Here is a 20713-nt window from a genome sequence, read left to right on the forward strand (position 1 = left end):
AGCCTGGAGCTGACAGGCATATTATGAGGGTCATGCTCCATCATCATTGACAGCTGGAGATGCCAGCACATGCCATGGGCAGCAAAGCGCCGAGAAAAACCAGGCAGTGGACTGTGCTTCCTACCCTTAGGCTGTGAGGCACAAGCCCCAGCCATGGCAGGATTAAAAAGCCTCTCAATTTAAAAAGACAAGGGGGAGGGGAATGTGGGCTGCACAATTTATAAATAGACATTGCCCAAGGCTGCCTGATGATGAAGTGGTTGTTTAGTAAATCTTTCTCCTTTAAGGATGCCATTATCAGAGACCATTGAAAAAGACCAGTTTCATTTTGTCTTGGGGGAGCTCCTGCCTTTCATCAGTCCAGCCCTGTTGGGTGCTATTTCCCTCTGTCAGATTTAGGGACAGGCCTTCAAGATTCTGCATCACCTTTGCATGGAGCACAAAGACGAGGATGATGATGATGTATCTTTTGCCAAATGGATGAGCAGCTTCTGGGGGCACAGCTGGAGAGAGGAGGAGGAGAGAGCTGTCCGGGAGCGGCGCCGGCCACGGGACGCCAGTGACAGGAAAGCCTCCCTGCCCTGTCCAGTGAGTTATTGTCATGGAACCAGGAGAGCTGGCATGGGGAGGGGGCGGGTGGTTCTCCTGGGTCATTTGAAAATGCGTCCTTTGGTTTAAAATCAGTACTTGCAAACCTTTTTTGTGTGAATACCCTCAATCATCCCTTTTCTCATTTGATCTGGTCCCTCAAGGGGCCTGGCGTTCATGTGTTAGGTAGCGATAACTTCATTTTTAGTAATCTCAGCTATTTTTAGCTGCTGTTCAGAGCTCCTGATAAGCCTCAGATGTGATAGTCTGAGTAGTGTTGTGGATCAACGTGCCTTTTTGAAATACTGAAACGGCCCCAGTGCTTCCGTGGGCCTCCAAAGAACAAATTCCATGTAACTTCTGATTATTTGGATATACTTTCCCTCTCTGGTTCCCATTTGCTTTCTTGGTGGGAGAGGGAGCCCAGGTTCTCCTGCCCTCAGCACTACCACTCAATGGCTAAGCAGGGCACCAGGTGACGGGGAGCAAGACGCCAGCAGGGAAGCCCCTAAGAGGGGCTGGGCGGACCTGGCCAGGTGTGGTGGCGCGGCAGCAGGCACGGGAGCAGTTCCCTCTGCTCCACTGCAGTGCTAGCAGGCTCCACGGCAGACACGCAAGTCTGCTGCTTCAGTCACACAGCACTCGCGTGGCTTTTCTTTTTCCACACACCACTTAGAATCCCCGCCACTGGAGACTACTCCTTAAGCCCCTACTCCTGCCAACCCAGAACTAAGAACTGGGGTAAACTGGATTTGATTTTTTGCTTCAGCATTCTCAGGTGCGTGATGCCTGTCAGGTCTAGTAAGATGCTGTAAGGCAACCTTTTTGACTGCCAGTGATCAGCAAGTTTGAAGAATGAGAGCCTCTTTGAGACACAAAATATTTTAGAACAGACCTTTTACCAAGTACATAGTTTGGGAACAAAGGACAAGTCTCAACATTTCTTTGAACTTCAGGTTTCTTAAGAGAAAAGGAAGTTGGACTGGGTGATCCCCAAGTACCTTTCTAGCTCTGACTTTCTAGGATTCTATTGTGAAATAAACACCTGCTTTTCACGCTCTCCATTTTATCTCTGATGTCCCACACTGAGTGAAGCAGCCATAATGTGTGAACCAGGAATACGACTGGTTTCCAGTTTCCAGATATGAAAAACAGCCATAAACAGAAAAGCTGTGCTATAATATTTATTATCCTGTAGCGCCTTGAAGCTGCAGAAAATATGAAAACAAAGCAGGAAACATGGCTTACAAAATAGTTTCTTAGATAAACTCGAGCACCTATCAGACTTTGAAAACTTAGATAATCCACCCTCTTTAAAGGATCCATGTTTAGGTTGCAAAAATGTTTATGCTAAGCTATTGAGGAGTAACAGAATTTTTGTGCAACACTTTTAAATGGCATCCATATGACATCTTTTTCTGCTTGACCTTGCCTTGAGCATTTGGCTGAATTAACCTGTTTAGATTCCCTGTATCAAAAATGAGTTTCATAATTATCCGACTACCATGCAGAAAGTTATGGAGGAAGACACAACATTGCAATCTGACTGAATAGAGAAAGAGAAGCAAAGAACATAAATCAGAGGACCCAAGGGGATAGGGGCAGAGCCCCAGTAAATAGAGTCTCCAATTTTTCCTTCTCTATTTATGCAATGCTATTGTTTAACCAAAACTGTTGAGACCAAGGGATTTCTGAAATAAAAGGGTTTATTTCTTTTTTTTTTCTTTTTTTTTTGGACAGGCAGAGTGGACAGTACAGGGAGACAGAGAGAAAGGTCTTCCTTTTTGCCGTTGGTTCACCCTCCAATGGCCGCCGTGGTAGGCGCGCTGTGGCCAGCGCACCGCGCTGTTCCAATGGCAGGAGCCAGGTGCTTCTCCTGGTCTCCCATGGGGTGCAGGGCCCAAGCACTTGGGCCATCCTCCACTGCACTCCCTGGCCACAGCAGAGAGCTGGCCTGGAAGAGGGGCAACCGGGACAGGATCAGTGCCGACCGGGACTAGAACCCGGTGTGCCGGCGCCGCAAGGCAGAGGATTAGCCTGTTAAGCCACGGCGCCGGCCAATAAAAGGGTTTATTAAGCTAGCCAGGAAAAGGAGCAGGTCCTGGGGCAAATTTCTACAACTTAGCAGCAGCAAGCCTAAACAGCAGTTGGAAAAAATGTCCATAGAACCTAGAGCTAAGAGTATTTTTATAAAATTTGGGTAAGGAAAGCATTGCTTATACCAAGCCTCTACTAAGAGGGGAGGGAGAACATGGGGCATGCTTTGAGATAGGAGGGCCCTTGAGAAGGAGATCTGACTGTTACTTCTGCACTGCTTGAGGGTACAGGCTGGAACTGGGCACAGGGCCACTCTTGGTTGACCTGGACGGAAGATAAATCAAGGTTTCAACATGCATCCAGGGACTCTGTTGTTGTTTTCACCTGCAGGTGTGATTGCTTAACTTCCTTTATCTTTCCCTTCTGCATCCTCACGCCCTTGTCACTAAATTTAGGACACTTCAGACCATTGTATACCCCTAAAGTGAATCTGTACTTGTGTGCTTAACTTTTTGTGAAGATTCAATGAGTAATTTACATAAAGTGTTCAGAACAGTGTAATGCTTGTTATTAATCATGGATGTTGGAAATTGGAATTTTTTTTTAGATACTGTCAGGTAATTATTGCAAAAGTTCCAGAGTTTTTCATCTTACCTTTCCCTCAATGTCTTTAGTGCGTCTCCTTTATTTTTTATTAAAGATTATTTTATTTGAAAGTCTGAGTTACAAAGAGAGAGAGAGAGAGAGAGAGAGGTCTTTCATCTGTTGGTTCAACCCCCAATTGGCCGCAATGGCTGGAGCTGCACTGATCCAAAGTCAGGAGCCAGGAGCTTCTTCTGGGTCTCCCACATGGGTGCTGAGACCCAAGGACTTGGGCCATCTTCCACTGCTTTCCCAGGCCATAACAGAGAGCTGGATTGGAAGTGGATCAGCTGGGACATGAATCGGCACCCATATGGGATGCTGGTACTACAGATGGCAGCTTTACCCACTATGCCACAGCACCAGCCCCTTTAATGCTTCTCTTTTAAAAAAAATATACTAGGGAGAGAGAGCATGCCCACCCACCACTTTACTCTCTGAAGGCCCATCTGCGACTGCTGGGGCTAAGCCTATGGCTGGAGCCAGGAGCAGGGAACTCAATCCAAGCTCTTTCATGGATGCCAGGGACTCAACTACTTGAGCCTGCTGCCTCCTAGGGTCTGCACGAGCAGGAAGCCGGAATCTGGAGCAACATTTGGAATCGAACCCTAGCACTCTGATACAGGAAGTGGGCATCTTAACCTCTAGGCCAAATGCCCACCCTGTAGAATTTCTCTTTTATATCACTTAGGGGATATTGAAGATGATTGGCTGGGCCGGCGCCGCGGCTCACTAGGCTAATCCTCCGCCTTGTGGCGCCGGCACACCGGGTTCTAGTCCCGTTCGGGCACCAGATTCTGTCCCGATTGCCCCTCTTCCAGGCCAGCTCTCTGCTGTGGCCCGGGAGTGCAGTGGAGGATGGCCCAGGTGCTTGGGCCCTGCACCCCATGGGAGACCAGGATAAGCACCTGGCTCCTGCCATCGGATCAGCGCAGTGAGCCGGTTGCAGCGCGCCTACCACGGCGGCCATTGGAGGGTGAACCAACGGCAAAAAGGAAAACCTTTCTGTCTCTCTCTCTCACTGTCCACTCTGCCTGTCAAGAAGATGATTGGCAAAAGACACCTGTTCTGTGCTTCTCTCACCATTCATAAACTGAAGCCCTGATCCCTGATGATATTTGGAGACAGGACATCTGGGAGGTAATTAAGGTTAGATGTGATCATGACAGTGCAGTCACAGTCTGATAGGATTCATGCCTTCATGAGAAGAGATACCATAGAAGAGATACTTTCTCCCTTTCTCTGTAGCCTCCTGCCCCCAGCCCCCCAACCCTTTGACATACACACTCAGAGAAAAGATCACGAGCGGTGGGTGTTTGGCCTAGCAGTTAAGACACTTGTTGGGAAGCCCACATCTCAAATCAGAGAGCCTGAATTTGAGTCCTGACTCTGCCCTGGATGCCAGCTTCCTGCTAATGCATACTCTGGGAGGCAGCAGGTGATGGCTCAAGATGTTGGGTCTCTGCCACTTATAGAGAACCCAGACTGAGTTCCTGACTCCTGGCTTTCAGTCTACCTGGCCCTGGCCATTGTGACTATTTGGTGAATGGGACCAGGGCATAGGAGCTCTCTGTCTGTCTGTACTGCCATTCAAATAAATAAACGAAATTTTGTAAGAAAAAGAAGTCAGGTGAGGACACAATGAGAAGGCAGCCATCTGCACCAAACAGAGCCCTCATCAGGGACAGAATGACCCAGAATTGCACTCTTGATCTCCTCAGTCTCCAGAACTGAGGAATACTTTTCTATTATCTAAGCCACCCAGTGTATGGTTCTTTTTTTATGACAGCCCGAGTTGATTTACATGTGTTCATAATGAGAACGATGTTCAGCCAATAGAGAACATAGTGGGGGAGACATCACTATGAATTTGCTGTCATCTGGGGCTATGAGCTCAGTGGCATGGGGTTTCGATGGGCTCAGTTTGATGACTACAGCTTCTGAATGTGTGAAATGAGTTCTCAGACTCTCCTCTAGCAGAAGACTCCCGGATCCTGAGGCATGGAGTATCATGAACTCCGTGGAGGGTCTCCTGATGGCTCTCCTTTGACAGGGTCTTGGTGACAGTTTTGTGTTGATTCTGCAACAGTCTGTCAGAGCAGTGTGTGTTCATTTCCCAAATGAAAAAAAAAATTGTTTTGCCGATCAATTTAAAGCATTTCCTTAAAGAACATCAACTGCATGTTATCAATCTGTTCTCAAAGACTTCTTTTTTTTTTTATTTGACAGATAGAATTTGACAGTGAGAGAGAGGAAGAGAGAGAGAGAGAGAGAGAGAGAGAGAGAGAGAGAGAGAGAGAGAGAGAAAGGTCTTCCTTCCATTAGTTCACCCCCCAAATCCCAAATGGTTGCTACGGCCAGCGCGCCGATACAAAGCCAGGAGCCAGGTGCTTCCTCCTGGTCTCCCATGCGGGTGCAGGGCCCAAGCACTTGGGCCATCCTCCACTGCCTTCCCGGGCCATAGCAGAGAGCTGGACTGGAAGAGGAGCAACCGGGACTAGAACTGGCGCCCATATGGGATGCCGGCACCACAGGCGGAGGATTAACCAAGTGAGTCACGGCTCTGGCCCCTCTCTATGACTTCAAAAAGAGCTACCTTTTACCAGTTGAACACTGGATGTTTGTTTTTCCTGATGCTGTTTGCATGTATAGCTAGTCAGCTCATTGGCTCTGAAGATAGCTTCAGACCATTATAAAATATTCCTCATATAACATTATTTTGGACCAATTACTAAAGACCTCCAAATTATTATTATTATTATTTATTTTTTACAGGCAGAGTGGACAGTGAGAGAGAGAGAGACAGAGAGAAAGGTCTTCCTTTTTGCTGTTGGTTCACCCTCCAATGGCTGCCGTGGCCGGCGTGCTGCGGCCGGCGCACCGTGCTGATCCGAAGGCAGGAGCCAGGTGCTTCTCCTGGTCTCCCATGGGGTGCAGGGCCCAAGGACCTGGGCCATCCTCCACTGCACTCCCTGGCCATAGCAGAGAGCTGGCCTGGAAGAGGGGCAACCGGGACAGAATCTGGTGCCCCAACCGGGACTAGAACCTGGTGTGCTGGCGCCGCAAGGCGGAGGATTAGCCTGTTGAGCCATGGCGTTGGCCTTATTATTACTTTTGTAATAGAATTTTGTTAAAATTGTTCTTGCTGTTGATGCTAAAAATCATGTTCCAGGCAGTTTCACATAGAAATGGAGGCAGTTGAGGATAAAAGGCTTAGGATCGCAAATCTGGGAATGATATGTGACATGCTTAGATGTGTCACTCTGTCTCTCCAATAAAGTCACTACTCAGGGAAATCTCAGGCAAGTCACTTAGCCCCACTGAGATTCGCTGTTCTCTTCTCTAAAAGGGAAAAGGATGAGGGGCCGGAACGGTGGCTCACTTGGTTAATGCTCCGCCTGCGGCGCCGGAATCCCATATGAGCACTGGTTCCTGTCCCTGTTGCTCCTCTTCCAGTCCACCTCTCTGCTGTGGCCTGGGAGGGCAGTGGAGGATGGCCCAGGTCCCTGGGCCCTGCACCCGCATGGGAGACCAGGAGAAGTACCTGGCTCCTGGCTTTGGATTGGCGCAGTGCCAGCCGTGGTGGCCATCTGGGGAGTGAGCCAATGGAAGCAAGCCCTTTCTCTCTGTCTCTCTCTCTCACTGTCTATAACTCTACCTGCCAAGTAAATAAATAAATAAAAAGGGAAAAGGATGAGCCTGCTGTAGACTTTGTTCTGGGGTTACAGATCAAGAATCTGGTCTGAGTGCTCTAGTACTCAGGTCTTACTATCCCAGCACCTGAGTCTTTCTCCGCAGAGTGTCTCAGTTGCTGTCAGTCATTCGCTTGACAGCAAGAGGGGTACAACCTGAGGGTGACTGCAATTAATGTCAGTGTAAAGAACATCAAGACAATAAGCTCTTGGGTTGAAGAGCACAACCCTCCCCCATTCCTTTTAGGGTTTATTGACACTTAAAAAAGAAGACTTTGGGGAGGTCAGGTGGGGGGAGGGGAGCAGTTTTAGAGCCCCAGCAATACTGAGCAGAAGATACAGAGATTTCCTGTTTACCTCCACACAGCACAGCCTTCCCTATTATCAACCTCCTGTACCTCAGTGGTCCATTTGTCACAATGGATGGACTCACTGAGGTCGCATCATCACCTGGAGTCCACAGACTCTTTTAGGGTTTACTCTTGGTGTTGTACCTTTATGGATTGGGACATAAATGGCACATCTCCATCGTTATAGCAGCAGACAGAACAGTTTTATTGTCCTCAAAGCCACTTTCTCTTTAAATGAGAACGTAAGACAGAGATTCTTGTTCTGAGGTCACAGTGGAAGTAGCTATGCTGTCTAGAACATTCCTGTGTTGTCAGATTTTGTGCACTGGGCAGTCACTGCATGGACAGGCAGTGCCCTCTGTACACTGTGGCCTTGTGGGCCAGGAGCCCAGGGTGAGCTCAGTGTGAGAAGACCCGAAGAGTCAGAGCCTGCTTCAAAGAGTGGAAGAGAGAGGTATAAGCCTATTTAAAGCTATTTGCAACAGTTTTTCATGACTTATGGAGATAACTTATGTTAAGCAGTTGCACAGCTTGTGAACATTTTTAAAAGGGAGCCCTTTTCCTTGTAACCAATTGGAGGTCACTCTTAAGCCCACTCTGCACAATGTCTTTCACCAGAGCAAAGAGGCAAACTGAAACATCTATCTGATATAAAGAGCCATGAAGTCTATGTTTATATTGTAAGCAAAACTCTTGGCAGTTCTTTTCGGGCTCCCAGATGGATGAGGATATTCGAACAAACATCTGCATTTCACTCTCAGTCTCAACTTTTTAAAATATTATTTTGTTCTGATGATATAATACGTGATCATTGTGGGAAACTAGAGAAATATTAAAAAGGAGAGGGAAGAAAATGATCCCGTGTCACAGAGAAAGTCTTTGCTGCAGCTGGAGTGTTTTCATGTTGTGGAGCTTGAGATCCACCCTACTGCAAATCCCTCAGAGCCTCCCCAGTCCCACCCTCTTCCTTCCTCCCATGCGCTCTGCCTCCCCAGCCCTACTAAGCCTTCCTTCCATGCCAGCAAGCTCCCACGCTAGTGACTCAGTCCCCTAATGAGCCCCTGTTCATCCTGTAGATGGTCGTCTAATAATCACACATTTACACAAGTCTCTCCTCATCTTTCCAGACCCCTCAACACCCATTCAAATATAGGGCACTTCAAAAAGTTTGTGGAAGATAGAACTAAAAGATGAGTTTGCTGTGTTGCAAAAGAAAACGAAACACAAACAAAAAACCAAAAAACACTGAAATCAATGCATACATAGGGTCTTTAAAAAATTTATGGAAAATGTGCATTATGAAACTCTCCATGGATTTCGATTTTTTTTTTTTTGCACCAAGGAAACCATAGCTTTTAATTCCATGTTGCACTAACTTCTTGAAGTGCCATCATCCAAAGTTTAACCCTGTTTGCCCTCTCATTGCAGCTTGAACTTTGCTCTCATAGCATTGAACCAAGGTCATAGGCCTTTGCCCTATTTTTTAAAATGCCTATCTCCCTTGTAAACATGAACTCTGAGTAGGGAATACTGTGCTCATTTTGTTCCCTCCCTTATCCATAGCACCTGGCACCATTACCAGCCTACAGGAAATGGACTTATATGCATGTATTTATCTCAAATATCTCAGCAGCTCTATGAATCACTGCCCATCTTTTGACTATTGTTTGAGAGTAAGTTTCCAGACACATGCATTAGTTTGCTAGGGCTGCCATGACAAAGTATCACAGAAGAGTGGCTGAGCAACAGAAATTTATTTATTTTTATTTGACAGGTAGAGTTATAGACAGTGAGAGAGAGAGACAAGGAGAAAGGTCTTCCTTCCGTTGGTTCACTCCCCAAATGGCCACCATGGCCGGCGCTGCACCTATCCGAAGCCAGGAGCCAGGTGCTCCCTCCTGGTCTCCCATGTGGGTGCAGGGGCCCAAGCACTTGGGCCATCCTCCACTGCCTTCCTGGGCCATAGCAGAGAGCTGGCCTGGAAGAGGGGCATCCGGGATAGAATCTGGCGTCCCAACCGGGACTAGAGCCCAGTGTGCTGGCGCCACAAGGTGGAGGATTAGCCTGTTAAGCCACGGCGCCGGCCTAGGCCAGGGTTTTAACCCCCTATGCTACAGCACCGGACCCTGTGTGTCCAAATTTACTCTTTTTTTTTTTTTTTTTTTGACAGGCAGAGTGGATAGTGAGAGAGAGAGACAGAGAGAAAGGTCTTCCTTTTTGCTGTTGGTTCACCCTCCAATGACCGCTGTGGCCGGTGCATCACACTGATCCGAAGCCAGGAGCCAGGTGCTTCTCCTGGTCTCCCATGGGGTGCAGGGCCCAAGCACTTGGGCCATCCTCCACTGCCTTCCCGGGCCATAGCAGAGAGCTGGCCTGGAAGAGGGGCAACCAGGACAGAATCCGGCACCCCAACCGGGACTAGAACCCAGTGTGCCGGCGCCACAAGGCGGAGGATTAGCCTGTTAAGCCATGGCGCCGGCCCCAAATTTACTCTTGTAAGGCACTAGACTGAATGAGGATTCACCATAAAGCTCTTGTTTTAACTTGATCACCTCTTTAGAGGCCCTACTGCCAAATACAGTCACATTCTGAAGTCCTGGGGGTTAGGGCTGCAACATACGAATTTTTGGGGAACACAGTTCAACCTATAACAGGATGCTCTTACTGGGTCTCAGTAGACAAAACTTCAAATCTTCTGACATATATTACCAAAAGTTTGCTTTCTTTTTTTCAAGGTTGATTTTTGTTTATTTGAAAGGCTGAATGACAGAGAAGGAGAGAGAGAGAAAACTTCCACCTGCTAGTTCATTCTTCAGATTGGCACAAAGGCCAAGTCTGGGCCAGACCAAAGTCAGGAGCCAGGAGCTTCTTTCATGTCTCCCACCTTGGTAGCAGGGGCCCAAGCACATGGGCCATCTTCCACTGCTTTCCTTCCTTCCTTCCTTCCTTCCTTCCTTCCTTCCTTCCTTCCTTCCTTCCTTCCTTCCTTCCTTCCTTCCTCCTCTCTTTCTCTCTTTCTTTCTCTTTCTCTCTCTCTCTCTCTTCCTCTCTCTCTCTCTCTAGAAGGCTTTTGTTTAATAAATATAAATTTCGTAGTTACATCCTTTGGAATATAGTGGTTCTTCCCCCCGTACCCGCCCTTCCACCCCCACTCCCATCCCACTTCCTAATCCCTCTCCCATCCCATTCTTTTTTTTTTTCTTTTAAAGATTTATTTATTTATTTGAAAGTCAGAGTTACACAGAGAGAGAAGGAAAGGCAGAGAGAGAGAGAGAGAGAGAGAAAGAGAGAGGTCTTCCATCCGCTGGTTCACTCCCCAAAGGGCCGCAATGGCTGGAGCTGCACCAATCAGAAGCCAGGAGCCAGGAGCTTCTTCCAGGTTTCCCACACAGGTGCAGGGGCCCAAGGACTTGGGCTATATTCTACTGCTTTCCCAGGTCATAGCAGAGAGCTATATTGGAAATGGAGCAGCCAGGTCTCAAACTGGTGCCCATATGGAAAGCTGGCACTTTAGACGGCAGCCTTACCCGCTACGCCACAGCACCGGCCTTTCTCATTCCATTCTTTTTTTTTTTTTTTTTGACAGGCAGAGTGGATAGTGAGAGGGAGACAGAGAGAAAGGTCTTCCTTTTTGCTGTTGGTTCACCCTCCAATGGCCACTGAGGCCGGCGCATCGTGCTGATCCGAAGCCAGGAGACAGGTGCTTCTCCTGGTCTCCCATGCGGGTGCAGGGCCCAAGCACTTGGGCCATCCTCCACTGCCTTCCCGGGCCATAGCAGAGAACTGGCCTGGAAGAGGGGCATCCGGGATAGAGTCCGGTGCCCCAACCGGGACTAGAACCCAGTGTGCCGGCACCACAAGGCGGAGGATTAGCTTGTTAAGCCACGGCGCTGGCCATTCCATTCTTCATTAACAATCATTTTTAATTATCTTTATATACAGAAGATCAGCTCTATACCAATAAAGATTTCAACAGTTTGCACCCACACAGACACACAAAGTATAAAGCACTGTTTGAAGACTAGTTTTACCGTTAATTCTCATAGTACAACTCATTAAGGACAGAGGTCCTACTTGGGGAGCAAGTGCACAGTGACTCCTGTTGTTGATTTAACAATTGACACTCTTATTTATGACGTCAGTGATCACCCAAAGCTCTTGTCATGAGCTGCCAAGGCTATGGAAGCCTTTTGAATCCACAGACTCTGTCAGTATTTAGACAGAGCCATAATCAAAGTGGAAGTTCTCTCCTCCCTTCAGAGAAAGGTACTTTCTTCTCTGATGGCCCATTCCTTCTGCTGGGATCTCACAGAGGTTTTTCATTTAGGTAATTTTTTGCCACAGTGTCTTGGCTTTTCATGCCTGAAATGTCTCAGGGGCTTTTTAGCCAGATCCCTTTGCCTTAAGGGCTGATTCTGAGGCCAGAGTACTGTTTAGGGCTTTTTGTCATTCTATGAGTCTGCTGTGTAGCCAGCTTCCCATGTTAGATTATTCTCTCCTTTTTAATTTTATCTATTATTATTAGCAGACACTTATTCCTATCTTTATGATCAGTTATGCAGTTAAAATGATCACTTTAACTAGTAAGATCTTCCACTGTTTTCCCCAGGCAATTAGCAGAGAGCTGGATTAGAAGTGAAGTAGCCATGGGATGCCAGCATTGCATGCAGCAGCTTTACCCACTATGTCACAACACTGGCACCTATTGTTGACTTCTAACTGGCATAATAAACATTTTTTTGCCATTTGATATTTTTTCTTTCATTCTTTTTTTTTTTTTTTTTTTGACAGGCAGAGTGGATAGTGAGGGAGAGAGACAGAGAGAAAGGTCTTCCTTTTTGCCGTTGGTTCACCCTCCAATGGCCGCTGCGGCCGGCGCATCGTGCTGATCCGAAGCCAAGAGCCAGGTGCTTCTCCTGGTCTCCCATGCGGGTGCAGGGCCCAAGCACTTGGGCCATCCTCCACTGCCTTCCCGGGCCATAGCAGAGAGCTGGCCTGGAAGAGGGGCATCCGGGATAGAGTCCGGCACCCCAACCAGGACTAGAACCCGGTGTGCCGGTGCCACAAGGCAGAGGATTAGCCTGTTAAGCCACGGCGCCGGCCTCTTTCATTCTTTATACATACATTCGTTCAACACATATTTAGTGAACTCATGCTAGAACTAAGGCAAAGTTCTTTGGGCCAGCTCTCTGCTAACCCTTGGTGGAATGGAGTGTACAGTCCAGTGGAGAGAGACACTGGACAAAATTATCTATGTTATAAATCACAGCTGGGATAAGTATCACAAAGGAGAAATGGGATATCCCAGGAGAGTATCTGATACTGGCCTGCACCAATCAGTGGTGGGGATAGCTCTTTGCAGAAATACAGTTTCCCCAGTGACTGAAGCATGATGAGCCATTAGGGAGGTGAGGGGGTAGGTCGTAGAGGAGATCACAGGCAGGGAGCACTACTCACATCAGTGCTGTGCTGGCCAGGAGGCTGTCACTGAGCGTTGAGGTGCAAAATGAAAAAGGTCATCAGGTATGAATTTGCTGTTGCTGTTTTAACCATTCTTCCTATTGTAGGAACAGTGAAATAAAGGGGATGGGAGTGGGTACAGGGTAGCCACTGTTGGGGAACTACTACTATAATCTGGGTAAAAGATAATGATGATTTCTACCAGCATACCAATAGTGCTGTTGGAGGGAGTGGATAATTTTGAGATATGTTTGAGAGGTAAAAACAACTGACTTGACCTTTGAATCATCTGAGTTAGGGGCATTGGAGGAGTGGGACTGAGAAGGAAAGATTTGGACAAGTGAGGTTGTGTGCCCCTGGGATTTACAGAAGAGAAGCAGAATGGGCAGAAGCTCAGAGTGGAAGTCTGGGCTAATGATACAAATTAGGAAAAATCAGATTATAGCTAGAAATTGAAGCCCAGGGATGAGATATTTAGGGGGGTGGTGTCAACTGAGAAAGGAAAGGAAGGTAAGGAAGCCTGGTCTATAACTTTGAGGAACTCCACCAGTTATGAGCAGATAAGAGTAAGAAGTGACCAAATATGTCCAAATCAAGCGGCAGAAAGATCAAAGACAAGGCAAGAGGATGCGTTGGTAACAGACAAGGAAAAAGAGTTTTTCCAGAAGGGTCCCTGGAACAATAGAGTTTAATGCTATTATTAAAATAGAGACTAAAAAGTGCACATAATTCAATAGTACAGAGACCAATATCCCGATCAAAATTAGTTATGGGTGCAAAAGTTATAGTGGAGTGGGTTTGGGAGTAAGAGAAGTTGAGAGAGCAAGTGTCATAATTCTTTCAAGGAGTTTGACTTCCCTGGACTGTGTGTTCCTTTGCTTATTTTCCAATTGTGATTTTAACATTTATATTATTGTATTACATGACCTCTTTGGCTGTATTGTATAATATTTACTTATTTATTTGCAGAATATTTTTTTATTAGACAGGTAGAGTTGTAGACAGTGAAAAAGAGATAGAGAGAAAGGTCTTCCTTCCGTTGGTTCACCCCCCAAATGACTACTATGGCTGGAACTGTGCCGATCTGAAGCCAGGAGCCAGGTGCTTCTTCCTGGTCTCCCATGTGGGTGCAGGGTCCCAAGCACATGGGCCATCCTTCACTGCCTTCCCAGGCCACAGTAGAGAGCTGGACTGGAAGAGGAGCAACTGGGACTAGAACCGGTGCCCATGTGGGATGCCAGTGTTGCAGGTGGAGGATTAACCAAGTGAGCCATGGCGTTGGCCCCTGTTTATATTACTTTTGATACATCATTGCTTCATTTTTATAGTTAAGTAGTTTTTCCTTATTACTTTTTCCATTGCTCTTTTGCAATGGAAATGTATACAGCAGTTACATATTCAAGTTTATATTATTCCTTTTATATTTTTTATTTATTTGAGAGTTCAAGAGACAGAGCTCCTAGCCACTGATTCACTCCTTAAATGTCCACAACAGCTAGGGCTGGATTGAGGCTAGTGCCAGAAGCTGAGAATTCAATCCAGATCTCCCATGTGGCTGGCAGGGACCCAATTGCTTGAACCATCATTGTTGCCTCCAGGGTCTGCATTGGAGGGAAGCTGGAGTAAGGTGCTGGAGTTGGGTATTGGAATCCAGGCACTTGATATGGGATTATTTCTCAAACATTAAAATAAATTTATTGGGGGCTGGTGCTGTGGCTTAGCGGGTAAAGCTGGCACCTGCAGTGCCAGCACTGGTTCGAGTCCCAGCTGCTCCACATCAGATCCAGCTCTCTGCTGTGTCCTGTGAAAACAGTAGAAGATGGCTCAAGTCCTGGAGCCCCTGCATCTGTGTGGGAGACCTGGAAAAAGCTCCTGGATCCTGGCTTTGGATCTGTGCAGCTCTGGCCATTGCAGCCAATTGGGGAGTGAACCAGTGGATGGAAGACCTCTTTCTCTCTCTCTTATTCTCTCTCTCTGCCTTTCCTTCTCTCTCTGTGTGTAATTCTGACTTTTAAATAAGTAAGTAAATCTTTAAAAAAATTAAATTTGTTATTTTATGTAATAAATTTGTCACTCAGTGTTTCATAAAAAATTTTTAAAAATCCTTATGCAATTTATTTTTTCATATCAATTTAAGGTAGAGCAGAAAGCAGTAAAGCTGGTTCAAGTTGATGTTTTAAGCAATTGACTACAGCCTCATTGTATGAGGAAGGCCTACAGATCAAGAAGATAAAATTTGAGTTCCTCAGAAGATTTGCTTAGGAGTTTGTATTCTGCCTCTGTGCTAATATTATAAGTCTTTTATTTATATTATGAATTTTTAATTTTGTATTCCCAGTTTCCTGCTCTTCCCCGAATGACATCATCTGACCACCATCCCAGAAGGCATTCTCATGAGGACCAGGAATTCCGATGTCGTACCCACATGCGTGATTACAGAAAATGCTCCGGGGATGGGTCATTCAAGGAACCACTGGAACCGAAAGGAAGGTCCCATTCCAAAATTCAGGAATTTTCGGAGTCCTTTGAACAACAACTATGCTTTAGAACTAAACGTTCTGTCTCTTTGGTATGTAACAGAGCTATTGAATCTTTAAGCCCATGTGTAAAAGGAAACCCAACAGGTGCACGCTTCTCAAGTGTGAGGAGAACAAATCTAACTTCTTCATTCACAGCTTGATGATGAGCTCTCTGGAAAATGACAGCTAGTTTAAGACAGCCCCATGAACACAGTATCTTTAGTGGTTATTTTTGTTGAAGACATCTGGTGTAGGACGAATTCCCAGAGGACCACATGAGGAATGCTTTTATTACCAAAGTCCTCCAGTTCTTGGGCCTGTTTTCATCCACCTCAGTATAAATAACTGTCATGCATTCTCATTTTATTATTTGAAGAGGAGAAAAAACACCTCTGATTGTGTTGTGTTCCCCTGCACTTAAATAATAATAATAATAGTAAAATACAGAGGGGACTCTCCTGACACTGTGGTCAGGATCCAGGTATAGGAGTAGTCCAGGTGCTCACAGTTCCTCTTGGGAGCCTCAGGAAAGCACAGGGAGAGGAGAGGAATGGAGCAAGGGAGACTGGAAACTCCACTGATGATGTCAAACTGGATACACAAACTCTGCAACATGTTCACTGATACTGAATGGAGGTGAGCAAAATACTTTTTTGTAGATTTTTTTTTCCTTTTTGCTTTATTTTGCAACACAGGAATAATAATATGCTGCTACCATGTAGTAGGTAAAGCAAATACTTAATTTTTATTTTTTTTATCTTTTTAAAGATTTTATTTATTTATTTGAGAGGTAGAGTTACAGAGAGAGGGAGGGACAGAGAGAAAGGTTTCCATTCACTGGTTCACTTTCCAGATGGTCAAAACAGCCAGAGCTTTGCTGAGCCAAAGTAAGGAACCAGGAGCTTTGTCCTGGTCTCCCACGTGGATGCAGGGCCCAAGCACTTGGGCCATTTTCCACTGCTTTCCCAGGCCATAGCAGAGGGCTGGATTGGGAGTGGAGCAGCCGCGTCATGAACCAGCGTCTATATGGGATGCTGGCACTGCAGGCAGCGGCTTTACCTGCTATGCCACAGTGCCAGCCCCTAATCAGTAAATTTTAAAGTCAGGTATATTATCTGTTGTTTAGGGACCAAATGTATACTAATATATAGATTTCAGTTTTACATATTTTAGCATCAAAAATAACTAGAAACTACTTTTGTGGTCTAATTGGGACCAACAAAATTAAATTCTTTGTATTTAAAAAATCAGTTGACTCATGATAATTTTATTTTTATTTTTAAAAAAGACTTATTTATTTGAAAGGCAGAGTTACAGGAGAGAAGGTGAGAGAGAAAGGGAGAGCGCGCGCACACACACACACACACAGTCTTCCATCCACTGGTTCACTCCCCAAATGGGTGCAACAGCCAGGGCTGGGCCAGACTGAAGTCAGGAGCCAGGAGCTTCATCTGGGTCTCCCACATGGGGCCCAAGCACTTGGGCCATCCTCCACTGCTTTCCCAGTTACATTAGCAGAGCACTAGATTGGAATGGAGCATTCGAAACTTGAACTGGAACCTGTATGGGATGCCAGTGTTGCAGATGGCAGCTTAATCCACTATGCCACAATACTGGCCCTGACTTATAATAATTTTCACATTTTGTTTTTAAGTAATGAGTAAGAAAATATATTAACAGATCATTATTTCAGAGCATTTCTCAGATAGTACTTATTTTCAATAAGGGAAAAGCCAAATTGGAGGTAATCATCACTATATCATCACTGCATTTTCTTTATTAGATTGCTCTGATAAGTACTAGAGACATCCATGACTGCTAAATAGGAATTTTGATCAAATGAATGCAAGTGATGGAGCTAATGAGCTGCATTGGCAGTCCAATTTTTAATTTATTCATAACTTGTATTTCAGCTTCATTGTGTGTTTTGCTTTCTGACTTTCATCAGTGGACAGTTAAGGGTGGGAAGGAGAAATCTAGGTCTAAAACAGAAGAGTAGCAGATACCACTGCAGTCATCAGATAGTTCCATGACTCACAAGGCTGAGTCGTGACCTGCTCTTGTGGCTGCCGCTCACCATTTCCTATGTTCAGTGGATAGACACTCCCGTTGTTCCCAAAAGTTTCCAATTCAAATAAGGGCGGAATAATGATTTTGCTTACTTATTTATTTTTAAAATGTATTTTCATTGTACTTGAGAGCCAGAGCCAGAGAGACAGAGATCTATCACTCCCCAAATGCCCACTGTACATAGGGTCTGAGCCAGGCCAAAGCCAGGAGTCTGGAACTCACTCCAGTTCTACCAGTTGGGTGGCAGGGACCCAAATATTTGAGTCATCATCTGCTGCTTCCCAAGATGCACATCTATAGGAGGCTGGATCAGTAGAGTGGAGTAGCAGGGACTCAAACTAGGCATTCCGACATGGGATGTGAGTATCCCAAGAAGTGGATTAACCATGGCACCAAATACCCACCCCTACTTGTTTATATTTTGTTTATTTCTCAAGATTTATTTATTTATTTGAAAGTCAGAGAGGAGGAGGAGAAGAGGAGGGGGGAGAGACAGAGAGAAAGAGAGAGAGAGAGAGAGAGAGAGAGAGAGAGAGAAAGAGAGATCTTCCACGTGTTGGTTAACTCCCCAGATGGCTGCAATGGCCACAGTAGGGCCAGGCAAAGCCAGGAGCCAGGATCTTCATCTGGGTCTCCCATGTGGGTGGCATGGGCTCAGAGAGTTGGACTGCCTTCTGCTTCTCCCAGGCCATTAGCAGGGAGCTAGATTGGAAGTGGAGCAGCTGGGACTTGAATCAGTGCCCTTTGGGATGCCACTGTCACAGACGATGGCTTTTCCTGCTGTGCCACCATGTTGGCTCCTACTTGTTTTTAAAAATAAGCAGAAGTGGGGCCAGCGCTGTGGTGTAACGGGGAAAGGCACCGCATGCAGTGCTGGCATCCCATATAGGTGCTGATTCAAGTCCTGGCTGCTCCACTCCCAATCCAGCTCTCTGCTATGGCCTGGGAAAGCAGTGGGAGATGGCCCAAGTGCTTGGGCCCCTGCATCCACATGGGAGACCAGGATGAAGCTTCTGGCTCCTGGGTTTGGATCGGACAGCTCCGGCCCTGCTCCCTCTACTCCTTTTCTCTATGATTGTAGATCTATCTATCTATATCTATCTATGTATGTATCTATAGATAGATCTATAGGTATATAGATTGTTCATCTATTACCGAAAGCTACATGTGAAAGTCTGCTGAATGCTCAGGGCTCTCCTCTTGTCTGATTGTTCATTGAAACCAGAGCATACCCTTCTGTGGGTGCATTTCTACCCATTTCTCAACCTTCTCTTTCAGGGCCCTGAGAGCCGAAAGGAGAGAAATGAAAGAGAATGTCTGAGGATGGAAGTGAGAGCCCGAAAGAAAGTGGAGGAAAGAAGGAACTCTATGAAGGAAGAACACAGAGAAGCGTACATGGCCCCTCTGATGGAAAAAGGGCCTGAATAGTACTTAGCTTCTACATCACGATGACAGGTCTGCAGGGTTTTTTGAGCCTCAGGACTCCCTTTCGGGATGCCTAGGCGGCAGCTGTGAAAGGTCTCTGCAGATGCTAATGACTGAGGGGGGCGGTTGGTACAGCTGCTCCTCAAGGTGACGTGCAACACCCTCTACCTGCTTCTGGTGTCTCAGCTGAGGGTGTAATCTGCTTTCTTGCCCTTTTATGGGAATAAAAATAATACAAGCTATTTTAATAGAATAAAGTAATTTTTGGAGAATGCAAAAAAAGGTAAAGAGCCACCCACACATCCTCTTGATGAATCCTTTTACCATGTACATCAAACTCGCAAATTGTCTTAATAAAAGCCATTGATGTAACTCTAAGTTTGCTTCCTTACTACAAACCATTATGTAAATATGTCTAATGGCCATCATTTAAGGAGAACTGATAATTAAGTTGCCAAGTACTATGTTGAATGTTTTAATGCATTACCTAAAATAATTCTTACCATGCTGAGGTGGGATTTTTTTCTTCGTCAGAGTTCTCCAGAGAGGCAGACCAATAGAACAGATATAAAAAGAGAGAAATGAGGAAAGGGGCCTTTAATGGAGTTAAGCTGAAAAGTCAAAAATAGGCTATCTGCAAGCTGGAGAACTAGAGGAACTGGTGCTTGGCTCAATCCAAGTCCAAAGGCCTCAGAATCAGGGAAACCAATTCTATAACTCAGTCCAAGGCCAAAGGCATGAGAACTCGGGAGGTGGGAGGGAAGAGCACTAGCATAAGACCCTGGGGACAGAACTTAAAAAGCTGACGTCCAAGAGCAGGAGGAGGGTGTCCCAGACCCAGGGTAGGGTTTACCTTTCCTCTGCTTGTGGTTCTATCTAGAACCTCAGCCAATTGGGTGGTGCTCAGTGCATTGCATGAGGGTTCATCTTCCTTACTCAGTCCACTGATTCAAATGCAAATCTCTTCTGGAAATCATTGGCACAAACATACCCAGAAGTGATGCTGTACCCATTACCTGGGTATCCTTTAATCCAGTTAAGTTGACACCTAAAATTCACCATCACAGGGCTATTCCTTCACTTTCTGGTTGAGAAAACAGAGGTTTAGAAGAGTTCTGTAGCTGGCCAATATGGTGGCTGATTTAGGACCTGAACTCAGCTCATGTTCCTGAAACGAGTTAGGACCTTCATTTCCCTTTAGAAGCTGGTCCCACGTTAGTATGTGTGTGATATGCATGGCAATGAGCATTTGTGATACAGGCAGGTGTGCAGTACTTGATATCCTCAATTGTATTCCCAAAATGGAAATCAAAGAAGAAAAAAATGTATCCAGGGAATGGATTGTAGTCATTACCTGCTTGCCTGTAACTGTTTCAGCCTCTGCTTGCTAGCACAGAGTCTTGCCAGAGAGCATACAGCTCAGTAAGTATGTGGAAGAAATACTAATGTATTAAGGAAAACCAGTTAAATATCATCAGTAACTATGTATGCATGCTCAGTATTGCATTGCTTCCTTGAGCTGCCACACACCATTAGAATATCCAACGAAATGTATGTGTATAACCATATTTTGGGGAAAAAGAAACTAAAAAGACATATAAGGAAATGCTTCTCTTTGTTTGGGGCTTAGTCTTTTTGGATATGAATCCAACTGAACCTTATACCATCATCATCATCAAGACTGCTTCCTGTTGAAGGCCTTGGTGTCTTGTCTCTGTTCATGAATGCCACTACAACATGGGGGAGTGTAGAAGATGCTGCATAAGTATCTCTCAGACAGCAAACTTCTGAAATTAGAGGCATGGTCACAGTTTCTGCTCCCAGGGGGATGGGCACACCCACCCCCAAGGAATGTGACAGCAGGAGCAGCAGGGGCCTAATGGACGTTAATTGGCACCTGGGGGCATTTTTGGGAATTTGTATATTTGTA

General features: G+C 45.9%; 1 protein-coding gene across 1 annotated transcript; it reads left to right on the plus strand.

The window, feature by feature from the left end:
- The first annotated feature begins 265 nt into the window (after nt 1-265).
- LNP1 (leukemia NUP98 fusion partner 1) lies at nt 266-19050 on the plus strand. The gene is made up of 3 exons (XM_062176307.1): nt 266-588; nt 15108-15338; nt 18637-19050. Exons 1-3 carry the CDS (start codon nt 433-435, stop codon nt 18784-18786), a joined length of 537 nt encoding a protein of 178 aa, XP_062032291.1. The 5' UTR covers nt 266-432; the 3' UTR covers nt 18787-19050.
- Nucleotides 19051-20713: the final 1663 nt, after the last annotated feature.

Source organism: Lepus europaeus, chromosome 2 (genome assembly GCF_033115175.1).
Source record: "Lepus europaeus isolate LE1 chromosome 2, mLepTim1.pri, whole genome shotgun sequence".
NCBI lineage: Eukaryota > Metazoa > Chordata > Mammalia > Lagomorpha > Leporidae > Lepus > Lepus europaeus.

Bases quoted from the DNA above. Each gene is read 5' to 3' on its own strand.
- LNP1 (XM_062176307.1), top strand. From the start codon at position 433: ATGGAGCACAAAGACGAGGATGATGATGATGTATCTTTTGCCAAATGG. The intron at 589-15,107 runs GTGAGTTATTGT...TTGTATTCCCAG, and splicing joins AAGCCTCCCTGCCCTGTCCA to TTTCCTGCTCTTCCCCGAAT. The intron at 15,339-18,636 runs GTATGTAACAGA...CTTCTCTTTCAG, and splicing joins CTAAACGTTCTGTCTCTTTG to GGCCCTGAGAGCCGAAAGGA.